The sequence below is a fragment of the Carcharodon carcharias genome, chromosome 1, assembly GCF_017639515.1.
Source record: "Carcharodon carcharias isolate sCarCar2 chromosome 1, sCarCar2.pri, whole genome shotgun sequence".
NCBI classification, from domain to species: Eukaryota; Metazoa; Chordata; class Chondrichthyes; order Lamniformes; family Lamnidae; genus Carcharodon; species Carcharodon carcharias.
This window is the reverse complement of record NC_054467.1, coordinates 171533180-171559462: the sequence shown is the minus strand read 5'-3', so window position 1 is coordinate 171559462 and position 26283 is coordinate 171533180. Positions and strand designations below refer to the sequence as shown.

Sequence of the window (26283 nt, the reverse complement as noted above, 5' to 3'; positions counted from 1 at the left end):
TCCCTCCTTAAGTAAGGAGATGAGAATTCTAGGTACAGTCTCAAAAATGTCCTGTACAGTTATCGCAAGACTTTGCTCTACTTTTATACCCTTGCAATAAAGGCCAACATTCCATTTGCCTTCCTAATTACTTGCATGCTGACTTTTTGTGATTAATTTTATCATCTAGTTTCCTATTAAATGCACTTGAAAATATGTACTTGAAATATACTTGAACATAGGATGCTGCTTTGACAACTCCTGAAGCAATGCCCTGAGGTTGATGGACCTCCAACAACCACAACTATCTTCCTTTGTGCGATGGTTATGACTCCAGGCACGAGCTTCCCCCTAGATCCTACAGGATTTTTGCTTTGCTGTGTAACAGTGAGCCTGCACCTTCATTTCTTTAAATGGTGCGGGCAACTGAATTTGGGTCGAGCTGGTATTTTTATTTTGTCGGCGTAGCATTAAATCATAAGATTGAGCAAAAGGAGCCACTTTGCCTTTATATCGATGAGGTACTGGTTGAGGGGAGGTGACTGAGCATGCGCAGTAGTGCTGGTATTGCTCTTGTCTCTCGCTGCCCGGTAACTGTGGAGAGCGAATAACGAGGAAGTGTCGGTAAACTTGAAGGGGAAAAAAAAATCAACGACTAAATATATTTCTACCAACGGTTATATCGTGCGACGAATGGTAGCGGATAAAGTATGGCAGTCAATTTTGGAAAAGTCCAAATCGGGATTTATGTCGAAATCAAACGGAGCGATGGTTAGTAGTATTTTTGACCGCCTCTTTTCAGGATCATTGTTTAGGAGACGGTTCAAAAAACATTAGCAACGGCCGCCTCTGCGCTAAAGCTGGCGTGGGTGGGGAGGGGAGAACGGCGTCTGAAAATATCCTGGTTTAGGCAAGTGGTGAACAAGAAACTTAGGTTGACAGATGATTGCTGAAGGTGTAGTTGTTTGGTTGTCTCGGAGACGGTGTCGGCGATGCTGCCCGGTGTTTTGGCGGCCGCTGTTTGCTGCTCCCACCATCACGCCCTGGCGGAGAGCGCGCGCTCGTCGGGGAGAAGCCGTTGGGGGCGAGCCCGCGCCGGTTTGTGTGTGCGCGCGTGCGCTGGCGGGAGAGACGGCGGGGATCTGGGAGGGGTTGGGGGGTAAAAAGCTCGCTCCTTGTGAGGTTTGATTTAAATTTATTAGTGGGAGAAATACGGACATTTAAAAAAAATAAGTTTGTCATTGAACTCAGCTATGGACTGCGGTTTTCTTCAGATTAAACATTTGTTAAACGGAGGGGGTGCGTGTTGGGTACTCAAACCCGCCCCCGGCGCTGCTGCAGAATGCGCGTGCGCATCGAGCCTTTTGGTTCATTATTTGGCAGGATAAAGGCCTGGTGCTGATTCTCAACTGGGCGTGAGGCTGCTGGAAAGCCATATGTGGCTTCTGTACAGGCGTTTCTGTTAGGATGACCTATTTGTCAACTCTTTTTAAATTTTCACTCCCAAATCTCTCGTTTTTATCTGAGTAGCCGAATTGTACTCTGTTGAAAAACTGGGTTCACTGGTCTCCTGTTGTGGTAAAGATACTGGGTTTAGAAGAAAGGACTTGCATTGATACAAACAAAGCTTTTCCAGACATTCAAAGCAGCCAGTGAAGTACCTTGGTGTTATGTAGGAAATGTGGCAATCAATTTTGACAAACAAGATCCCATGCACAGCAATAAGATCATGATGAGACAAAGACAGAAAATGCTGGAAAAACTCAGCAGGTCTGACAGTATCTGTAGAGAGGGAAAAACAAAGTTAACGTTTCGAGTCCATATGACCTTTCTTCAGCGGTCATACGGACTTGAAACATTAACTTCATTTTTCTCTCTCCACAGTTGCTGTCAGACCTGCTGAGTTTTCCCAGCATTTTCTGTTTTTGTTTCAGATTTCCAGCATCCGCAGTATTTTGCTTTTATCTAAGATCATGATGAGATCTTAGCATTGGTCAAGACACTGAGAGAACCCAGTTCATTAAGCCACGTATGTCCATTCGTTTAACATCTCATCTAGAGGATAGCACCTGAGTGCGTTGCTCAGTACTGCATTAAAGTTTTGGATTAGATTGTGTCAGATGATTGAGAGTGGGTCTTGAACCCCCAACTGCAAAAATCAGAGGCAAAAATATTATCATCTAGGCTGATAATTGCTATGGAGTGTTCTTGCTAATAAAAGTAGTCTGACTAAGCAAACAAAATAGGTGGCAGCCTTCTGTCTCATGAGACGATGGCTTGTGCCATGGAGCCCCACTGTGGCATTCCTCTGTATTTGCTGTAGGCTGAGAAGGTGCACAATTTGCTGGCCTCTGTTTTCTCTGTGCCCTCTTCTCGACCAGCTGAGCTTTTGTTTCTGCTCACCCCTTCCAATGCCATTCCAAACAGTCAGCCTCCAGAGATCACAGCCATCAGTAACTGTCTCCCAGTTGTCATTGTCAATGTCCGCCATCTTCATATCTTGCTTGCAGATGTCCTTGTAACAGAGGTATGGACGCCCAGGAGGTCCAGTTCACTGTACAGAAGATCTTTGGGTATATGGCTGTCATCCAGCCGATGAACATGGCTGAGCCAGTGCAGACATCATCAGTTTAGCAATTAATGTATGCTAATGGAATTAACATGCTCCAGTGCCTCTGAGTTGGTGACCTTGTCCTGCCAAGAGATGCCAAGGATATGTCTGAGATAGCGAAGGTGGAACCTGGTCAGCCTTTTCTCCTGCTTAGCCACTGTAGAGGAGTGCACTGAGGACACATACTTTGTAGACTAGTTGTGTGTTCTCAGTCATGGTACAGTCCACACTTAGTCAGCTTGGGCATAATAGCTGCACCTTTTGCGATGCTTGTTGATATCTGCATCAAGTGATAGATTGCTAGTGATAAGTGGTGATAGTGGAGTCTAGATATGTGAAGCCATCAACAACCTCCAGTGCACATTGTCAAAGCTGATAGTTGACCATATGTCAACATCTTGGACCATGACATTTGTCTTTCAGATGCTGATTGTCAAACCAAACTATATACAAGTGTGAGAGAATCTGTCCATTTGCTGCTGAAGGTGTTCTTTGGTATGGAATGTCAGTGCAGCATCATCAATGTAGAACAACTCTCTGAGGATTTGGCACCTTTGTCTTAGATCTCAGGCGAGCAAGGCTGAACAGCTTTCCATCAGTTCTAGTATGTAAATAGACATCCTCAGTAGATGACCTGAAGACATATGACAGCAGTGAAAAGAAGAATATACCAAACTAGTGTTGGTGCCAGAACACAAGCCTCTTGAAGCCCACTGTAGATCTCAAAGGGTTCTGATGTTTCCTTGTCATGGCTGACTTGACCCATCGTGTTGTCATAGAAAGAGGAGATCAGATTGAGCAGCTTCAGCAGGCAGCCAATTTTCTCCAGCAGCTTACGTAGACTGCCTAACAAAAGTAGTCTGACTGAGCAAATAGGATTGGTGGCAGCCTTCCGTCTTGAGATGGTGGCTTGCGCTGTCGTGGTGAACTCTGCTAAGCATCGCCTGGTGGGGCTCAGGAGCTCCATCTGCATGCCACTGCATTTGCTGCAGAGGAAGACAGTTGGCTGGGAAGGTGCACGATTCACTGGCCTCTGTTTTCTCTGGTCGAATGCCTTGGTGAGATCGATGAAAGCAACATTGTTTGCTCACAGCATTTCTCTTGCAGCTGCCAGACTGAGAAAATCATGTCAATTGTAGATCTTCTGGTTCTGAAACCATACCAGGTTTCAGGGTAAATGTGTTCAGTCAGGATCTGCGGTCTGACCAGGGCACCCCTGGCAAATACTTTTAATTATCATTTAAGTACTTTCTTCTTTTAAACTTATCTCTTCATTTCCCATGCTGCACCACAATGGGAACATCTAGGTAATCTAGGGTGGTTTTCACTGTTTTGTCTGTGTTAATATTAATGTTAGGGAAAATGTTGGGTCTATTAAGGACCCAAAGGAAATTTTCATGTAGAGATAGAGAATATGACAAAAAGCATTAAATGAGTACTTTGTATCTGTTTTCTCAAAGAAAGTAAATGTTGTCAAGGTTACACTAAAAGAGGGGAGGGAAGTTATGGACAGTATAGCAGAGAAGATGCACCAAGTAAGCTCAACATTACTGCAAGCTGGAAGTCATTTGATGTGAATAGATTGCATCCTAGGTTGCTGAGAGAAGCAAGGGTAGGAATTGCAGATACATTGGTCACAATCTTTCAATCCTCGTTGGATACTGAAGTAGGGCTAGAGGACTGGTTATACCATCATTCAGGATAGGGGAAAGGGTCAAACCAGGAAACTACAGGTCAGTCAGCCTAACACCAGAGGTGTGTAAGTTATTGGCATCCATTATCAGGGGAAAAATTTTCATTTGGCAAGGCATGGGTTAATCAAGGAAAGCCAGTGTGGATTTGGTAGAAGCAAATTGTGTCTGACTAACTTGTTTGAATTTTTTGACGTATCTGAGAAGGCTTATCAAGATAGTGCACTAAATGTTACATATATAAAGTTTTAGAAGACATATGACAAGTGCCACACTAGAGGCTTATTAAATAGAAAATAAAAGTCAATGAAATTAAGGCGAGAGTGGTGTGGATACCAAATTTGCACAATGACAAGAAGCAAAAGATCTGGGAGGTTGGATGTTTTTCATGTTGGGACAGGATTTGCAGGGTTGTCCCCAAAGGTTAGTTTTGGGTCTGTTATCTTTTGTTATTTTTATATATGATCTAGGCTCGGGCTTTTCTTATGTCAGAATAGCATTATAAAATTTGCAGTTAATACCAAACTTGGCAAAGTAGTAGATAATGATGAGAATAATTATAAGACAATATGATGAAAAGGGCAGAAGTATTGAGTTCTATGTGGGGAAGTGTGAAGTGATGCATTTTGAGAAAATGAATGTGAGGAGGCATATTCTGAAAGACATGATTCTGAAAAGTACAGAGACATTTGTGTCTATACACACCAATCGGCAAGGAAGCTGATAAGGTGGTTTTAAAAACGCAAATTATTTATTTGAGTTTATAAATAGAGGAGTAAAATTTTGGGCACTAGACCAGGAAAGATGCAGAGGCATTAGAAAGGGTATAGAGGAGATTTACTCGAATGTGACCAGGAATGACGGACTTCAGTTACAAAGAGATGTTAGAAAAGTTAGGACTGTTCTCCTTCCTTGGAACAGAGAAGGTTAAGATATGTTTTCAACATTATAGGTTTTAATAGAGTAAATTGAGGGGAAAATGTTCCCTCTGGCGAGTGAGTCAATAACTAAAGAAGTCATGGACTTGAAAATGATCAAAAGGGAAGATGCTTTCACTCAGTTATTGGAATGTGGAATGCTTTACGTGAAAAAGTCGTGGAAGCCGATTCCTTGCTGATTTTAAAAATGAGCTGGGACAGGTAGGGTGAGAGTTAAGGACAAAAAACAGGGATCTGGGTCTATGTACGACAACTCTTTCAAAGTGCCGGTACAGGCAAGATAGGCTAAATGGGCTCCTGTGTGTAAGTTTCTATGATTCTAAAACATGGCTCCCTTGAATACTGAGTGAGCTTGCCTGCTAACTTGTTAGGCAAATGCACCAAGCATTGTGATACCTTTCAGACCTAGAAGGTTTGGGATTATCAATCCAAGACTTGTCATGGACATGGTAAACGTTTTGAAGCAAGCATGGCTTAGCTAATTAAACATCTAACAAGTGCAACTTTTATTTTTGTTGAATAGTTAGCTGATTGTTGGCTGGAATGGCTCTGAGATTGTTTTAGTGAGCGTCATCTGTAAATTAAACCAGCATGCCTAATCGTGATCACTTTTTCCAGAGCATCAAGGGTAATATTGTGAATGTGGTCAGGTAGAGAATTAACTAAAGCCTAACCATGTTCTGTTTTACAAATCTGGTGAAAACTTGAATTTCTATCGGTCATGTTTCTGCTTGAAAAATCAAATTTTCTGTTAAGAAAAATCAAATGTTTAATGCAGATCAGTGGGAAGAAAACATTATATACTATGAGCCTTTAATAACTTCTTAAGAATTGTAATGTGGTTTTATAAGATCACTATTTGACATAGAGTAAGTCTTTGTACATCAAACTATTCATTTTAAAATAATGCATTTAAATTTTTGCTCTGTAGCACATAATAGAGTTAAATGAAGCTGTTGATTTTAGCTGCACAGCTTTATTGCCTCAGCCAGTAAAGCTCAAAAGTTATATATTTTTTTCTTTATTTTTACATGTCAGCTGTGGCTCAGTTGGTAGTACTCTCGTCTCTAAGTCAGAAGGTTGAGCTCAAGCCTCACTCCAGGACTTGAGCACAAAAATGTAGTCTAACACTGTGGTGCTGCACTGCCAGAGGTGCAGTCTTTCAGATGAGACCTTAAACCCAGAGCCTGTCTGCCTTCTCAGGTTGGATGTGAAAGATCCTGTGGGCCTATTTGGAAGAAGAACAAGGAAATTATCCTCAGTGGACCAACTAATAAAAATTGAGGAATAAATATTCCTCTATCAAGATCACAAAAACAAGTTGTTTGATCATGATCACATTGTTTCTGGGAGCTTGCTCTAAACATACAAATTAGGAGCAGGGGTAGACCATTCAGCCCTTCAAGCCTCCTCTCCCATTTGATAAGATCATGGCTGATCTGATTGTGGCCTCTACTTTCCTTTCTACCCCAAATTGGCTGCTATGTTTCCTACATTACAACCCAGACACTTAAAGTATCTTATTGGCTGTAAAATGCTTTGGGATGTCCTGAATTCATGAAAGATGCTACATCAGTGCAAGTCTTTCTTTTTGAAAATGTTAGTGTTGATTATGTTTGTACTAAGGTTGAACTTACATTCAAAAGACTTCGAAACGAGACTGGAAAAGTTTTAATAGAATAAATTTCCAAATTGAGACCTTTGTTTTACCCCAAGAAGAAAAGGATTTTTATAGCACCTATCATGACCTCTGGGCACCCCAAAGTGCTTTTACAGCCAGTGAAGCACCTTTGAAGCATAGGCATTGTGTAGTGTAAGTTAAACGACAGCACACAGCAAGGTCCTATAAATGGCAATGTGATAATGATCAGTTGTTGGTTGCAGGATGCCTCTTGAGCAGGCCAACAAGGATAACTCCACTGCTCTTTGCAATAATGCCTTGGGATCTTTCCGTCCATGTGAGAGGGCAGAGGGGGCCATGGCATAATTTCTCAACCAAAATATTGCAATTCTGAACTGTACTGGAGCGATGGCCCTCCAGTCTTTGGACTAAACTCTCAAACTTCTGACTCAACTAACTTGGAATGCAACCACTGAGTCAGGGTTAATATCTAATTTTCAAATTAAAAGCAGAAAATGCTGGAAACACTTAGCAGCTCAGGCAGCATCTGTGGAGAGAGAAACAGCTTCACACTGATGACCTTTCATCAGAACTGGGAAAAGTTAGAGGGGTGGGTGGGACAAGGATGTCTATGACAGGGTGGAAGACAGGAGAGAGAAAATGACACAAGGTTTGGTCTTTTTCTTTCCCTGTTCTTTAGGAAACAAGGCAGCCACTGCATAGAGTGAAACAGCTTGCTAGATCTGTTGTTCAAATTTTGTAGGTACTTTGCCTTTCCAGGGTGGGTACTTTGAGGTTGACTGGGTGCTTTTTGGATCCAAAAGTGGCAGCCTTTGGCTCATTTGCGTGTTTGCACGACACACAACAAGCAACGATCTGGTCAGGATAGTCATTGCCCTGCACAATAGCTTTGATGCATTCTATTTCTGTGATGCAAATAGTATTTTCCTAATAGGATGCTGCCTTCAAATCAAAAAGACTTTCTGCTAACCACACAATTGAGCAACATCGTGTATAAATCTCAGTGCCAGTGTGATGCCAGGTACTTAGGCTATATGTCCCAATGATTAGCTGATCGAATCAAACATGTTCCTCTGGCTGTTCGCAACAGGCAAAGTACAGACCATACTAAACCAGGTCATAATTGCAAAAAAAACCCCAAAATGTCTACTGTTGCATTCAGTAATCCGACAACACTTGCTGAACAATCCTGAGTGTGCTAATAGCAGCACTAACAAACAATTTAAGGTAATCAGTTGAGGTCATAACATGGCTCATTTAAGCTCGCTAGAAACAACATACATTCATACACAGGACGCTTTCTTTGCAATCAAAAGGAATATGTTCAAGCCTTTTGCTTTTTTGAATTATCCTAAAGCCTATATTTCCTTGTTACTTTCTTCAGCCAATCAGAGTTGACTTTCAAAAAAAATTCTCCCACAGGATGTTGGCGTCGCAAGCTAGCTCGTCCCTAATTGCCCTGAGAAAGTGGTGATGTGCTGCCTTCTTGAACTGCTGCAGGCCATATGGTATAGGTACATCCACAGAGCTGTTAAGAAGGGAGTTCCAGGATTTTCACCTGGCGATAGTGAAAGAATGGCAATATAGTTCCGAGTCAAGATGGTGTTTGGCTTGGAGGGAAACTTTCAAATGGAGGTGTTCCCATGCATCTGCTGTCCTTGTCCTCCTAGGTGGTATAGGTTGTGGATTTGGAAGGTGTTGTCTTAAAAAACCTTGATGAATTTGCTGCAATGCATCTTGTTGATGGTATATACTGCTGCCACTGTGCATTGGCAGTGGAGGGAGGGGGTAAATGAATGGGGTGCCAATCAAGCGGGCTGCTTTGCCCTGGATGGTGAGTTCTTGAGTGTTTTGAAGCTGCACCCATTTGGGCATGGAGAGTATTCCATTACACTCCTGACTTGTGCCTTGTAGAGGGTGGACAGGCTTTTGGGGAGTCAGGAGGTCATTTTTAGTAGCCGCAGAATTCCTAGCCTCTAACCTGCTCTTGTAGCCACAGTATTTATATGGTAGTCTTGTTCAGTTTCTGGTCAGTGATAAACCCCCAGGGTGTTGATAGGGTATACAACAATGATAAAACCATTTACATATCATGGGGCAATGGTGAGATCTCTCTTTGTTGGAGATTTCATTGCCTGCACTTGTGCGACATGAATGTAACTTGGCACTTATTACCCCAAGCCTGGATATTGTCTAGGTTTTGCTGCATATGGACACAGACTGCTTCAGTATCTGAGGAGTCACAAGTGGTGCTGAACATTGTGCAATCATCAGTGAACATCCCAACTTCTAACCTTATGGTGGAGGGTAGGTCATTGATGAAGCAACTGACGATGGGCCTAGAATGCTACCTGAAGAAATTCCTTGGGAGTGTCCTGGAACTGATACGACTGACCTTCACCTACAGCAACCATCTTCCTTTGTGCTACGTATGACTCTAATCGATGGAGAGCTTTCCTTCTGATTCCCACTGACTTCAGTTTTGCTAGGGCTCCTTGATGGCACACTTGGTCAAATGCTGTCTTGATGTGAAGAGAAAACATCTCACTTCACCTCTCGAGTTCTTTTGCCCATGTTTGGATCAAGGCTGTAATGAGTTCAGGAGCCGGGTGGCCCTGGCAGAACCCAAACTGAATGTCCACCTTCTATAACTTTGCTGATGGTCGAGAGTAGACTGAGGGGGCAGTAATTGACTGGGTTGGATTTGTCCTGCTTTTGTGGACAGGACATACCTGGGCAATTTTCTACATTGCAGAGTTGTCCTAGAACAGCTTAGATAGGGATGTGGCCAGTTCTGGAACACAAGTCTTCAGTACTACTGCTAGAACCTTCCCTATTATCTATTGAACTTTTAAACTAGCTTTTTGGGATTCATGCACAAGGACCCCCAAGTCCCTCTGTGCTGAAGCTTTCTGCAGCCTTTCTCCATTTAAATAATATTCAACTCTTCTATTCTTCCTGCCAAAGTGCATAACCTCACATTTTCCCACATTATATACCATCTGCTAAGCTTTTAACCTGGCTATATCTCTCTGTAGAGCTTGCTTGAGAGGTGCATGACCTACTTCTCCATTTTTCTAATAGAAAAGGTCAGAATTAGTTTATAAAAGATGTTATAATTATGAGGTTTGTAAGATTATGTTGTTTGGGACTATCTTTAATTTAAGGTAAAACAAAGAGGGTCAGGTGACCTGTGCTGAAGTCTGCCTGACAACATGTTAAGTGGAATAGAAAATCAGATGTTTTTGAATGGGAACTTTTAAATGTTAATGTTCAAAGCGATTTGGTTATCCTTGTACAGGAAATACAAAGGCAGATACAGCAAGCATTTAGAAAGGCAAAGGAAATGTTGGCCTTTATTGCAAGAGGGTTGAAGTACAAGAGTAAGAAGCCTTGCTATAATTGTACAGAGCTTTGCTGAGACTGCACCTGGAGTACAGTACATTGTTTTTATTTCTTTATCTAAGGAAAGCAATACTTGCTTTGAAAGTGGCGCAGCAAAGGTTCACTAGATTTATTCCTGGGTAGAGACAATTGTCCTATAAGGAGAGATTGAGTAACATGAGTGTACAATGTCTGGAATGTAAAAGAATAAGAGGTGATCTCATTGAAACATATAAAACTCTTTAGAGGGCTTGATAGGATAGATGTTGAGTGGTTATTTTCCCCTGGCTGGGGAGTCTAGAACTAGGAGACATAGTCTCAGGATATAGGACCAATCATTTAAGACTGAAATGAATCATTTCTTCACTCGAGGGTTGTAAATCTTTGGATTCCTCTACCCCAGAGGGCTGTGGATGCTCAGTCATTGAGTATATTCAAGACTCAGAGATTTTTGGACTCCAGGGGAATTGAGTGTTATGGAGATCTGATTGGAAAGTGAAATGGAGGGCAGGAATAAGCCATGAGCTTATTGAATGGCAGAGCTTGCTTGAGGGGTGCATGACCTATTTCTCCATTTTTCTAATAGAAAAGGTCAGAATTAGTTTATAAAAGATGTTATAATTATGAGGTTTGTAAGATTATGTTGTTTGGGACTATCTTTAAGGTAAAACAAAGAGGGTCAGGTGACCTGTGCTGAAGTCTGCCTGACAACATGAATGGCTGTTAAAGATTTAAGTCCTAGATTGTTTTATTGGGAAGGTGGAAGGTGTTCACACTAGGGGATAATGACAGCAGCATCTGTGTTTACAATGGTCAGACTGCTAGTCTCCCAAGTTCCTGGAAGGTGTTGAAAATATCAGGTTGTAGACAGTTGTGCTTTAGACTATCCATTTGATTCCATTATAGAATGGAGTTGGGATCTAAAGAATGGGTCATTTCTACCTGGATACAAGGCCTATATGATTCACATTGCCAAGGTAATGGGCTTTGAGAGGGGTTGGATGCAGAGGAAACCATTGTGATATTGGGTTATAAGCTTCCCTAAAATATCACAGGTTAGTCTGCCAGGGTCCTGGAGAATGACAGAGACTGGAGGCTGAAAGTCTCTATGGTTCACCATTCAGGAATGTGGGTGGGAGCTCGCACTTTGATTGGAAAGACCAAATTTGTAAGAAGTTAAAACAGCTGGAAGATTCACTTCGCATGCACTAGAGGTAGAATCTTCAGATGAAAAACCGTCATTATAAAAAACAGTTCTAAGCTTAAAAGTTACCAGGCTGAGAAAGGAAAAGAGCAGAAGTAAGCCATCGGAAACCAAGAATCACTTTGTACTAATTCTGGGAGAATTGAATATCTACTTATGAAGGACAGTGGAAATTATATCTGTGAAGTGTTTTTCAATTTGTGCTAGAAGTAAAAATGGAAAACTCTGTTCAGTCGTTTAAAGTATAAGCTGCCCACAAAGATAGTGTCTAGTTAATAGTGCCTTTAGCTTTTTGTTGCAATAATAGTCTTAAAATGTGAAATCATGTTGTGTTATCCGTTCAACTACTAAGTTCTAATAACTTTAAAAAAAGAAATAGGTCTCAATGGAGATCGTTTTTTAAAAAATAGGACATAGGTTGGAATATGCAAAGATGGGATGAGAAAAAACCTATAGAGGGTTTTGAAGATCAGTGTTTTTAATATATGTTAAGATGCCAATAGAAGTGGTTGAGGACAGGTGATGGGGTCATGGAGCTCTGTGAGGGACATGATACAGTCAGTAGAATTTGGATGAGTCAGGTTTATGTTTGATGGAGGCGTTGGAGAAGTTTGACTTTTGAGTTAATAAAAATGTGAATGGGGGTTTTGGCAGTGAAGGCAGGCATTGTTTCAGAGATGGAGGTAAGAAGTCTCGACACCTTTGATAAAGCCAACAAGGTGGCACTGCTGTTTTTTGATTGCCTTCAGTAAAAGATGCTTCTACCAGTGCCCTTCTTGAGAGGAAGGTACCAATTGACCTAACAAACTAAATTTTAATTTTGACAATATTAATGGATAATGGTTTGAATTAGATTTGAAGCTCTGATCAGGGTTAAATATGGAATTTTACAACATAAGAGAAAGCAGAAAGAAAATGCTGAAAATGTTGCAAAAACTGACATAATGAATATCATCAGCCTGAAATGTTAACTCTTTCTCTCCACAAATGCTGCCTTAGCTGAGAATTTCTAGCATTTTCTGTTTTTATTTCCCATTTCCAGCATTCACAGTATTTTCTCTTTTGTACAAGAGAAATCTGGCCCATTCAGCTGCACTTTCCCCATATTCTTCAAATGTTTTTTTTTCCAAGTATTTATCCATTTTCCTTAGACATAATTTTGTCACGGATGAGCCAGGCATTCCCTAATTGAACACCGAGGAAAAACTAACTATATAATTTTTGGCAAAGTCAAAATAAGATGTCATCAACTACTTGCTTAGGCTGCATTCTACAGTACACAGTCTCTATTGGGCCACAAAAGGGATAGAGTGTCCAGTTTTGAAGGATTATGGGGAGGCAAGATTGGTTAGATTGATGGATTTGCATAATAGCCTAGTGCTAATCTCCTGCTTTTTGCCTTAGGAAATTAACCCTTTTAAAAATTGGCAGGTTTTGCATGAAGCTAGGAATACATAAGTTTTCACTGATATTTGGGAATTTGTAATATTGTAACTGTTACATTTTCAAAGATAATTTGGAAAAAGCGATAGTTTCTTTGTTTGTAATATCTGAACACAGAATTCCCATTTGACATACAATGGTAAATACTCTTAAACACGGTTGTAGCAAATTCTTTAAAGTGTGCGCTCCTTTTATTTGTAATTTTATCTATATAATGTCCAATTATACCCACAATCAGATATTTTGCACTTCAAAATGATTACAAAGATAAAAGGCAATTCAGTGCTCATCCCATCCTGTAAATTAGACAGTGCAACCTCATGCACTTTATCACTGGTATTGGCGACTCCTGGAGGAGACAAAAATAGATGCTTGGAATCCTTGGCAAATTTTAGGCTAAACTCTGATTCTTTTCTTCAATTCTATTAAAGAATCGAACAAGCTCCAAGAGACTGGTTGCACATCACGATGTTCTTAAGTGGCCGTAATTTCCCACGAATGCCTTAAAACCCTTAGATACCCAAGACTTTACAAAAGTAGGGATTATTGACTTCCTTGGCAGTCTGTTATAGCTTGACTATGTATTCACTCTTTCTTGTCTAAGGATGAGTCTGTGTCCTCTTGGCTGAAAGCACTTGTTAACATTAACGTAATCCAAGAGAAGTTCAATCTATTCTCTTTCAGATCTTTACCTGAATGAGATCATCTCTTATGTTTTCTGTACTTTGTTTTAATATCTTCAAAAATTAGCTGGAGCAAGGAGTCGCATACACAGTGGCTAAATTTGCAGATTATGCAAAGTTGAACATGATAACCTACAGGAGGACTTAACTGTACTTGGGAATTGAGCAAGACAAGTGGCAAATTCAATGGGGGTGGGGTGGTGGTGGAATAAAAGGATGTAAAGATTGGATTGTGATGAATGATTAAGTAAATGGGTATATTCTCATTGGAAAAGAGGGGTTGAGAAGTGATAATTTCAGTTTTGGTGATTCTAATGGGACTAGATAATATTGTCACCCTCCCGGGGATACCATCTGTTGATTCATTTAAATGCAAATTGGATAGATTTCTTTCAGAAATAATATTTCTGGGTGCAGTATTTGCAAAGTCTGAGATCTATTTTTAAAAAATCTTTTTACGTGGGTCTCTTGGTATGGTAGAATTCCTAATTAACTGTTAGTCCACTTCTGGGCATGGGTCCCATTTATCAACAATGTTGCCCAGCAGTGCATAATACTCAAGGTGGTGGCATAGTATAAGCAAGGGGAGTAAACAAATATAGGAAGAGAGCAGCATATGGAATAGAATTATTCCTCGTATAGTTGTGGATGATAAAAACCATCTTGAACGGTTTATTGTGATTTCTGTATAATTTGTGAATTTCATTTGCCAGCTCCTTTTAATAAGGACTTTTTAAAGACATCAAAGGCCTTGCGCTCTTTGTGCCCTTGGTCCTTCACCTTTAGGTGGGCATTTTTCTTTGGATATTGCCATTTTCTTGACCTTTAAATTTGAATCCTGTACGCTGTGATAGCCATCAGCTTTATTGTGATTCAGTGAGATTCCATACTAGTCATATAATTTATAATGCTACAAGATTTCTTTCTTTTTATTTATTCATAAGTATTTCCTTGTCGCTTGTTTTTCCTTGTTGCTCAGGAAACTGACCTATACTATGTAAACATTTACATGTAAACCACTAGTGCCAGCCTTGTTCCCTGTGATGTTTAACTGCAGTATTTGAGCTTCATGATGGTTTTTTTAAAAGTTTCTTCCAATTAGGAAGGAAGGCAGGTAACTGGATTGCAAAGTATCTTCCAATTAAAGAAGGCTGGTAACTGGGTTACAAAATAAATTCTGCATATAGTCACTATGTGCTTATTTTGGAAGAGTTTAAGGTAACACTTTAGCTATTTTATGTGTTGAGTGTTTCTTATTGCATGATCAATTGGAATAGCTCTAGAGGTGAGGGTATTATTAAAAAAAACAAATTAAGAATCACCATGCAAGGCAGTTGCCTTTCCCTGTGCCATTTGTTATCGTTTGGATAGCCTTCTGCTAACCTAGCTTTTTGGCATTTAGGGTGACCACAGTGACTTTTCCCACTTTGCTGCTGCTTGATTGCATAGGCTGGATGCTTATTGTGCGAAAAATGACAAAACACAAATCTTCGCTTTACCACTAATACATACAGCATAATGTATAAATAAAGTGACTGAAAGTTTGCATACCAGTTATCATTTTTTGGGACTTTTCTTGATCAAGGTATTTTCCATGATATTTCATAGCAGCTACTGATGCTTGAAGTTCATCAAGTTTTAACTGAAGATTGACCTTTGTTAAGTTTGCTTCTACAAGTTTATCATTTAGACATTTCAAGTCCTCAGTCAAGTGTTTTACTTTCTGTGACTGATTCTGAAATGATCTCATCAATTCTCTTATTTAATTAGCAAACTCCTCTTTCATAAATGAAAGTTGATTTTCTACATTAATCAGGTCTTCCTTAAATTTCTGGTTATCAGCAATAAGCACCTCATTTTTGGCCACAGGAGTTTTCTGAAGTTGTCTAAGATCAGCATGATCAACCACCTGCTGCAATACTGTCGTTGCCACATTACTGTCTTCACGAGCCAAATCATTACCCAGAATAAGATTCACCCCTTCAATAGGTGATTTAGGAATAATTCCCACTGTAACAATTCCATTTACAAAGTGACTTTGTAAGTTAACTTCACACAAAGAAACAGGTTCATAAATTCCATTAATACCTCTTATCGATACTTTTTCTTTCATAAAATTATCCAGAACACATACTGTATCATCAGCCACCATCAATGTTTGACCTGCCCCTGTATCTCTCAAAATTTTAATCTGTTTACTGATTTTGTTGGAGGAGTAAAAGAACACTTCTCCCTTCAACACAAAACATCCAGAACTTCTAATAGCCTGCTTTCCTTCACCAGTAATTAAAGAATTCTATGGACTATCCTGAACCACATCCCCCTTTCCTGCATGTTCTGAGAGAACACGTTTCAACTGTACCACTGTACAGTTTTTAACAATCTTTTCCTTTTCTGATGCAACCTTTCCTGAGGATTCCTTAAGTGTTCCTACTGCTGCAATTGGTCTACCATTTAATCTCCAGCAGTCTGCCCTAACATGTCCCACCTTGTTACAGTGGAAAAGTTAGGCTTTCAAATGTCACTTCCACACTCAGTACCTTCTTTTCTGGTCTGAGGTGAAATTTTCTGGGAATTCCCAACTGTCCCTTCTTTTCCCTGGCCACTTGCTTTCCTTTCACCTTCCCATCTTCCATCCTTTTCGGGTTTATGGGGATGATGGAAAAAGGGTTTAGATTTATGGACCCATTCATAATTGTCAGCCATCTCTGCTGCCTGTCTAGCTGTTTTAACCTGGTCTTTCTGATCTTCAACATGGGTTCTAACTACAAGAGGAAGTGAATCTTTAAATTCTTCGAAGAGAATGATTTCCCTAAGAGCTTCATATACTGTTCCTATCTTTAATGCCTGTATCCAACTGTCAAAGTTACTTTGTTTAGCCCTCTCAAACTCAATATAGGTCTGCCCAGGCTGTTTCCTTATATTCTGAAATTTCTGCCTGTTTGCTTCAGGGGCTAACTCATATGCACTCAGAACACCCTTTTTCACTGCATCAAAATCCACCAAAACCTCTTCTAAAGGTGAAGCATACACCTCATGAGCTCTATCCACCAACCTAGACTGTAAAAGTAATGTCCACATTTCTTTTGGCCATTTCATTTACCTAGCCACCTTCTATATCCTCTTCTGCAAACTTTGGGAGAATTTTTTTTCCTTTCCTTTTTCTTTTGACTCTAGCTTTTTCAATTCCAATTCTTCTTTCTTTTTTAACCTCTAATTCAGTTTTTTTTTTAGTTCCTTTTCATGTTCAAGCTGTTCATTCAAACAACATCTTAGCTAACTCACTTGACACCCCCTGGAGAACGTGGTCTCACTAGCATCCCTTCCAGTTTCACATGCTGGCTATTATCTCAAATATGCCTGCTTTCTTCACCCCTTTGGGTAATTCTAACTCCAGCTTACCCGCCAATTCCATTAGCTTACTCTTGATTAATTTCTGTAAACCAGTCAGAGTTACATTTTCCGTCTGTAAAAATGTCTTAGCAACTTCCAACTCCATTTCGGATTCCAACTAGTATAATTTACCTCACAGCAACTCCAATTCCTGTGTCCAATACCTCTTTACCTCCATGTACTCTTTTTAAAGGATTTACAGATCCCAACAATATTCAAGATTTTCAGTCCCAGACCAATTAATATTCCGTGCCCAATCACTAGCTGTTTGCTTTTCAAATCCCGCAAAAGTCCCCACTTTATTATGATCCCAACTGAGGTTACCCCTGGAAAAGTCAGATCCCAGAGAGGAACCCAGCTTGATAGATCCATAAGACCATAAGACATAGGAGCAGAAATTAGGCCATTCAGCCCATCGAGTCTGCTCTGCCATTCAATCATGGCTGATAAGTTTCTGAACCCTATTCTCCCGCCTTCTCGCCGTAACCTTTGATCTCCTTACCAATCAAGAATCTATCTATCTCAGTCTTAAATACACTCAATGACTTGGCCTCCACAGCCTTCTGTGGCAATGAATTCCATAGATTCACCACTCTCTGGCTAAAGAAGTTTCTCCTCATCTCTGTTCTAAAAGGTCTTCCCTTTACTTTGAGGCTGTGCCCTCAGGTCCTAGTCTCTCCTACTAATGGAAATATCTTCCCCACGTCCACTCTATCCAGGCCTTTCAGTATTCTGTAAGTTTCAATCAGAGCCCCCCTTATCCTTTTAAACTCCATCGAGTATAGACCCAGAGTCCTCAAATGTTCCTCATATGTTAAGCCTTTCATTCCTGGGATAATTCTCGTGAACCTCCTCTGGACACTCTCCAGGGCCAGCACATCCTTCCTGAGATACAGGGCCCAAAATTGCTCACAATATTCTAAATGGGGTCTGACCAGAGCCTTATGAAGCCTCAGCAGCACATCCCTGCTTTTATATTCTAGTCCTCTCGAAATAAATGCCAACATTTCATTTGCCTTCCTAACTACCGCGTCATCCTGCAAGTTAACCTTAAGAGAATCCTGGACGAGGACTCCCAAGACCTTTGCGCTCCAGATTTCTGAATTCTCTCCCCATTTAGAAAATAGTCTATGCCTCTATTCTTCCTAACAAAGTGCGTGACCTCACACTTCCCCACATTGTATTCCATCTTCCACTTCTTTGCCCATTCTCCTAACCTGTCCAAATCCTTCTGCAGCCTCCCCGCCTCCTCAATACTACCTGTCCCTCCACCTATCTTTGTATCATCTGCAAACTTAGCCAGGATGCCCTCAGTTCCTTCATCTATATCATTAAAGTATAAAGTGAGAAGTTGTGGTCCCAACACTGACCCCTGTGGAACTCCACTAGTCACCAGCCACCATCCTGAGAAGGACCCCCTTATCCCCACTCTCTGCCTCCTGCCAGACAGCCAATCTTCTATCCATGCTAGTACCTTGCCTCTAACACCATGGGCTCTTATCTTACTGAGCAGTCTCCTGTGCAGCACCTTGTCAAAGGCCTTCTGGAAGTCCAAGTGTATAACATCCATTGGCTCTCCTTTGTCTAACCTACTTGTTACCTCCTCAAAGAATTCTAACAGATTTGTCAGGCATGACCTCCTCTTGATGAAACCATGCTGACTTTGCCTGATTTTACCACGTACTTCCAAGTATTCTGAAATCTCATCCTTAATAATGGACTCTAAAATCTTACCAACGACCGAGGTCAGGCTAATCGGCCTGTAATTTCCCGTCTTTTGTCTCACTCCCTTCTTAAACAGGGGGGTTACATGAGCGATTTTCCGGTCCTCTGGGACCCTCCCTGACTCCAGTGATTCTTGAAAGATTACCACTAATGCCTCCACCTATATCTTCAGCTATCTCCTTCAGAAATCTGGGGTGTAATCCATCTGGCCCAGGTGATTTATCCACCTTCAGACCTTTCAGTTTTCCTAGCACCTTCTCCTTGGTAATGGCCACCATACTCACCTCTGCACCCCCCCCCGACTCTCTTGAACTTTGGGGCTGTTACTCGTGTCTTCCACTGTGAAGACTGACGCAAAGTACCTATTCAGTTCCTCCGCCATTTCTTTGTTCCCCACTACTACTTCTCCAGCGTCATTTTCAGCGGCCCAATGTCCACTTTTGCCTCTCTCTTACCCTTTTATATATCTAAAAAAAACTCTTGCAATCTTCTTTTATATTACTGGCTAGTTTACCCTCATATTTAATCTTCTCCCTCCTTATTTCTTCTTTAGTTGTCCTTTGTAGGCTTCCCAATCCTCTGGTTTCCCACTGCTCTTCGCCGCATTGTATGCTTTCTCTTTAGCTTTTATGCTGTCCCTGACTTCACTTGTCAGCCATGGTTGCCTCGTCCTCCCTTTAGTATGCTTCTTCTTCCTAGGGATGAATTTTTGCTGTGTCTCCTAAATTACTCTCAGAAACTCCTGCCATTGCTGTTCCACTGTCTTTCCTGCTAGGCTCATCTCCCAGACAATTCTGGCCAGCTCCTCCCTCATGCCTCTGTAGTTGCCTTTATTCAACTATAATACTGTTACATCTGATTCCAGCTTTTTCCTCTCAAATTGCAGGATAAATCTGAGTTTAAATCCAAAATTATTTGTTTGTTTAGATACGTGCAGAGTGGCGACTAAACAGTCACAGGAGTCAGCTGATGAGCTTTTAACAAAAGAATAAATCATTTATTTAACAAGAAAAGAAGAACTATCTTGCAATACTCCTTTACCCACAACTATACCTTTACAGATATATACAGATTTGTAAAGATAACACAAGTTACAAAAGCTACTTTATACTCTAATGTTCACAGTAAGTACAGCCCATGTAAACCACTTGGCAACCCTCCCCCCTCCTCCTTGTCAGACGCTTGTTACACCATGAGCCAACCAGTCTCACTGCACTCTATCTTTCACACAAGGGTTTCCAATCTCCACTCTCCAAGACTTCGCTTTAGAATCTTCTCCCAAATATACTTTCTCTCAGTCGCCTTCCGCAAAGGTTCATTTCCAGGGTTTTGAACTCTCTTGATGTTCCTCTTTCCTGGGTCACCACATGCATTCAAGCTGTCTTCCACGCACTCTCTCACTGACATAGCCATCAGCAGAACTGCTTCACATGCCCATGCCAAAGAGTTACAGACCTTCAGCTGTCTCTTTGGATCTTGCCTCTTCCAAGCTGTTCTCGCTTTAAATCTGCTTTCTGCAGCTTTTGTCTCTTTAAATCTGAAACTTGGAGCCTTTCTCTCTGCTCCTCATTCTTAACTTCATTTATAGGACCATTTCCATGTTCCTGACCTTCCTTGGACTAGAAGGTCTGCTTGGGACTTTCTCCTGTTCCACTCCCCTGGATTTTGGGGCCTTTTCTTTAACTTCGGACTGACTATCTGTTCCTTCTAGATGGCTTCTGTTTGGCAGCTGCCTTCAAAAACTGAACTCAAAACTGCTTTTCTAGTTCTTTCTGTGTGTCTGTGGGAGGGACCTGCCTCTATCGATCCTTACTGCTAGGCAACAGCACTTTTATTTCTATTCTTGTTTGCTTAACTTAGCTTACAGTCATAAAACTCTCATTAGAAATGTAAACAAGTTTTAAAATGAAACTAAAGCTCAATTTGACCTTTCTTAACACATATATACAAATCAAATTTTAACATTAAAACTAATACCCAACCTTAACACCAACATATACCAATATAACTTACTTAAACACTCTCTATTTCCTAACTATAGATGTTAGCGGGTCAGTTTATGGTGGGGTTTATAGACTGTTACAAGGTCTTACTAGTGCTTAATTTGTAAGTGCAGAAGAATAGGTTGGACAGTAGTGAATTTTGGTGATTAGGTGCTGTATCACTGAATCATGATATGGCTGAACCCAGATACTGTGGAAGAAAGCCCAATCTGCAAAGACTACATATTTCTTGCATTTGAGTACTCATTTTTCATTCATTGATGGGATGTGAACATTGCTGGCTAGGCCAACATTTATCGCCCATCCCTAATTGCCCTTCAGAAGGTGGTGGTAGGCTGCTACTTTGAACCACTGCAGTCCATGTGTTGTAGGTACACCCACAGTGCTATTAGGGACGAGTTCCAGAAATTTGACCCAGCAACAGGGAAAGTAGCAGAGTCCCAAACTGTTTTATTCCGGAAAGTTGAAGGATATAACTGGAGCCAATCTCTTACACATTATATTTATTTTGAGTTAACATTGCAAGCAAATACCTCCTAACCCAATAACCACGACTAGGCACTTTACAGCCTTCCGGACTGAATATTGAATTCAACAACTTTAGATCTTGAACTCCCTCCTCCATCCCCACCCCCTTTCTGTTTCTTCCCCCTTCCTTTTGTTTTTTCCAATAATTTATATAGATTTTTCTTTTCCCACCTATTTCCATTATTTTTAAATCTTTTATGCCCCCCCACCCCCACTAGAGCTGTACCTTGAGTGCCCTACCATCCATTCTTAATTAGCACATTCGTTTAGATAATATCACCAACTTTAACACCTCTGTGTTCTTTTGTCTGTGACATCTTTTGATTATCTGCTGCTATTACTGCTTGCTTGTCCCTACAACCACACCACCCCCCTCCACTTCTCTCTCCCCCCCCACTCTTTAAACCAGCTTATATTTCATCCCTCTCCTTGGATTCACCCAGTTCTGTTGATGGGTCATGAGGACTCGAAACGTCAACTCTTTTCTTCTCCGCCGATGCTGCCAGACCTGCTGAGTTTTTCCAGGTAATTCTGTTTTTGTTTTGGATTTCCAGTATCTGCAGTTTTTTGTTTTTATATATTTTTTAACCACAGCTTTAGTCTGTGTCCGTCAGTTGGTGGGCTCAAGTGAATGCCTAGTTAATGCCCACCACCTGCACACAATTAAACACAATTAACAGGTTCCCTTCTCTCTTTAAATAAAAATTATAGTTAGTATGTACAACCAAAATTTCACAACAAATGAATTCAAAATCCTCCAGATGCTATACAAAGCATTACATTGTGAGACACCTCTCTTCTAGGATCTCCTAACAATTTTTTTTTATACATGCAATTCTTCTTGTAACACAACCAGTTATCGATGACTGGCAATTTACCCATTCAATTTTAGAGATTTCCTTTCCTCCAGCATTTGTTTTAAGCCAGTAAGATTAATCCATAACCTTTGTCACTCACATTTTTTGTAGAGTATACATTTATCATACAATGAATGATTATCTACAAAACATTTAATGGGTATACTATACCCATTGTATAGAATCTCAGTTCAAGTTTGACAAATAGAATCCCACATTTACTCTGAGAGATAGAAGTACTTCAGCTGTTGAAAGCTTTTTATTGTTATTAACTATTTTATGAAACTCCAGATACATTTTGACTGCTTTGCGACTTTGCATTTTCCAGGACGGATACATCAGGCTATGGTGACATCATTAAATGAGGATAACGAAAGTGCTACTGTGGAATGGATTGAAAATGGAGATACAAAAGGAAAAGAGGTAAATTTCCCCAGTGTAAATTTGACAGATTTCAATATGCCACAGTAAATAATATTGGAAGGCTTATTGAAAATATATTTTTAAATAAGCTATTTATTGAAACCATTATGTCTGACTGTCTTTTCATTCAGAGGTTTCATGCAAACAGTGTTTCTGGGATTTCAGTATTACATGTGTCCACAACTTAGCTGTTAAATTTGTGATTGCCAGTTGGTACTGTAGAATCTTCTCAACTCAATGCATTTGTGCCTTTTGGATATCACAAAACTTCAGAGATTCTTCAATTTCAACTAAAAAGAAATGGGTTTGAATTTACAGTTGCAGTTTCATTGTCTGATCACTAGATGTCACTGGAATGTCTAACTTGAGCTGTAAGCAGGTACCATATTTTATATAGCTCTAAAGTTTGGAAAAAAAATTTGTAATACAGCAGAACCTGTTTATAATATGTTGACTAAGTGACTTCATTATGTAACCTTAAAAATAAAGTTTGTTTGCTAATTTTGATGCAAAATTACAATAACTATCATTGATACTTGAACATAGTATTTCTTTAGTTAACACGATGTATTACTATATTAAGTACACTAGATGTATTTTTCCTGAACTGTATTTTAAATAATACAAAATAGCTGCTTTGCCTTTTTGAATAAGAATAGCTGTACGGTTCTCATTTAACGAGAGTCTTACCAGTCATAATGGCACAGAAGATGGCCATTTGGCCCATCACATCCATGCCAGCTATCTGTAGAGCAATCTCATCAGTCCCATTCTTCCATCTATCCCTGTAAACCTGCAAGTTTATATCTATCAAGCTCCTGTCCAATTTCCTTGTAAAATCATTGATAGTCTCCACTTCCACCATCCCCGTGGGAAGTGCCTGGCAGGTCATGGCCATTTGCTGTGTTTTTTTTTAAAGTCTTCCTCGCATCCCCCCCAACCCCCGCAACCCCATGTCTCTTGCCAAAAAACAAAAATCTGTGTCCCTTAATCTTTGTACAATCAGCTAATGGGAACTCAGCAACTCGTTCAGTTGAGATCAGTTTCAATTTCGCTAAGTATGCCCAAATAGATGGTGTTGCTCTGGGATCCCCTCTAGGCCCAATTCTCACAGATTTCTTTTTTACTTTCCACAAAATCATCTTTGGTGGAATGACACCTAACTTCCTACCCCCTGCATATTTTCAATATGCAGATGATGGGCCTGAACTTCTGTGGAGTGGCAATCAGAGTCGGATTGCCACTCCACTCCTGCATTCTTACCGTCAGATTTTTTGGTCCTGTCTCCCCTGACCTTTTGACTCGGGTCGAGCAAGAACTGTGCAGGGCAGCGTGCTCCTGAAGCCTTCAGTCGGGTGCTGCTGCATCGGAGGGAAGGAGGTCACGCCCTCTTCTAACGGCACTAGCTGCTGTAAAGCAGGTAAGTTTAAAGGTCTGGCCAGGTTTAAAGGTTTGACAAGGAGGAGGTAAGTATATAAAATAAGTGGCTGGAATTTGTGTGGTGGTGGATGGATGGCGTCGGGCCTTGGAGGGTGGTGTCAGGCCTTGTTGGTTGAGGGGAGCGGCGCGGGTCAAGTTTGGCCTTGTCGATTGAGGGGGGTGCGGGTTGGGCCTTGTCGGTGGGTGGGTTGGGTTGGGTTGGGCCTTGGGTCGTGGGGGTGTAGATGAGCCCCATGAAGTGGAGGTTCAGTGGGGGTGTTTTGGGGGAATGAGGAGAGGCTTGGCGAGTGAGGGTGGTCCCATACGGGTACTGGAGTGTTGGGGGTGTCCCATGGGGGGGTCGGTGTGGGTCTGTACAGTAGTTACCCAGAAGTTAGAAGTGCTTTTAATTCTTTTAACTTTTGCTGGGTAACTGTTGATGTAACACAGTTGAAACAATTTGAAGTTTGCAATTTAAGTTGCATTTTTGGATGGTTTCCAGTGCAGGGCAATTGCCCATGGGAAGTTTGCACTTCCCAGGCAATTGCCATGCAAACCTTACCAGGGAACTTTAGGGTGGTGAAGGGAGAAACGGTTCCCCAGTGCATCTTTGGGGTACCCCACCCTGGTTACACTGCCCTGGAGCTCGGAAATAACAGCCCGATACGTTTGCTGTATTTGAATCCACAGCTGCATTTAAGAATTTACTTGCACACCTTAATGGGCTCCATGCTGCACTCAAGTTCACCTTTGAAATGGAGCAGTCAAACGAGCTCCTTTCCCTTGATGTACTATTTGAGAAATCTGCCAGTGGGTTCTCTACTACTGTCTACCACAGGCCTACTTTCATTGTTCAATTTACGCATTGGGATTCCTATAGTTCCATGTGTAGGGCCCGAGCCATTTGTTCACCATGCAAGCTTGATGCTGAAATAGGATACATCAAAGCCATTCTGTGGGGTAATTGCTACCCTGATCAGATCGCTGCCTGCACAAACTCAGGAATAGGCCTAGGGGCTTCCACTTTTGGTCCTGAAAAGTGTCCAGTATATCTCTGATTACCCTACAAAGAGTAAGGTATCTCAAAAATTTGATCAACAGCTGTTTCACGATGCCACTATGCAGAAACAACATGAGGGGTATCTTCCACTATCAGGATGTCACCGTCAAGTCAAAAAAGATTTGATAATGCGTAATGGGACAGGATTAATTAATTACCTCGTAGTAAAGGATCCTGTAAGTAAGAGGGACCATAACATGATGAATTTCACATTCAGTTTGAGGGTGAGAAGTTTGGATCTGAAAGTTGTGTATTGTACCTTTGCAATTGCCTTTATTTAAGTTTGAAAACAGTTGGCTGTCGTGCACTGGGAAAATAAGTTAAAAGGTAAAATGGTAGATAATTCATAATTCTCAACAAGTAATCTTTCTTTCTTAGTAGAATATGTTACGAGGAGGATAAACCTTCTGCAGCTTTGCCATTGAATGTATTCAATGGCAGAGTTAGACTGATTTTCAATTTACACTGGAGCCGGGGATTATGGGGGACAGACAGGAAAGTGGAGTGGCCACAATCAGAACAGCCATGATCTTGTTGAAGGCAGAGCAGGCTCGAGAGGCCAAATGGCCTAATCCTGCACCTATTTCTTATGTTCTTATGTACTCTATAAAGCTCTGGTTAAGCCAGAGCTAATGATCAGCATAACTTCCCCTTCTCTTGTTCACATTTCCTCTATGAAGCCCAAGATCCCATATGCTTTGCTAACCACTCTTTGTATGTCCTGCTACCTTCAAAGATCTATACGCATGAACCCCCAGGTCCCTTGCCCCTGCACTCTCTTTAGAACTATGCCATTGAGTTTATATTTCTTCTCCCCATTCCTTCTACCAAAATGCATCACCTCACACTTGAATCCCAACTGCCACTTAGCCGCCTATTCTGCTAGCCTGTCATGTCCTGTTAAAGTCGATTGGTATAAACCTCACTGTTTGCTGCACCTCCAAGTTTGGTATCATCAGCAAGTTTTGAAATTTAACACTATCAAAAAAGCACTAGTCCCTAACACACTCGTGGGGTCTCACATCTGTCTAACATCCTTCAGTCTGAAAAACAAGCATTTACGACGATTTGCTGTTTTCTGCCTTTAAGTAAATTTCTTATTTAAGCTGATACTGATTGCCCTATTCCATGATCCTCAATTTTGTTAACCACCCTTTTTATGTGGTAGTTTGTTGAACGCTTATTTAAAATCCATATAGATAACATCCATCACATTCCCCTCATCAACCTTCTGTAATGGACAGAATTTGTGTGGTCCATCCAGTCCGCAATCAGGATTCTTGTATGTAAGGTGTGTGTA

General features: G+C 40.9%; 1 protein-coding gene across 3 annotated transcripts in view; it reads left to right on the top strand.

Annotated features, from left to right (window-relative positions):
- Positions 1–535: 535 nt before the first annotated feature.
- Positions 536–26283, top strand: part of kif2a (kinesin family member 2A) — a 138023-nt gene continuing 112275 nt past the window's right edge. For all 3 annotated transcript variants that reach the window (XM_041186342.1, XM_041186254.1, XM_041186168.1), the window contains exons 1-2: positions 536–750; positions 22410–22504. In XM_041186342.1, coding sequence (XP_041042276.1) covers positions 690–750; positions 22410–22504 — 156 coding nt within the window. In that variant the 5' untranslated portion in view covers positions 536–689. The remainder of the gene's footprint in view (positions 751–22409; positions 22505–26283) is intronic.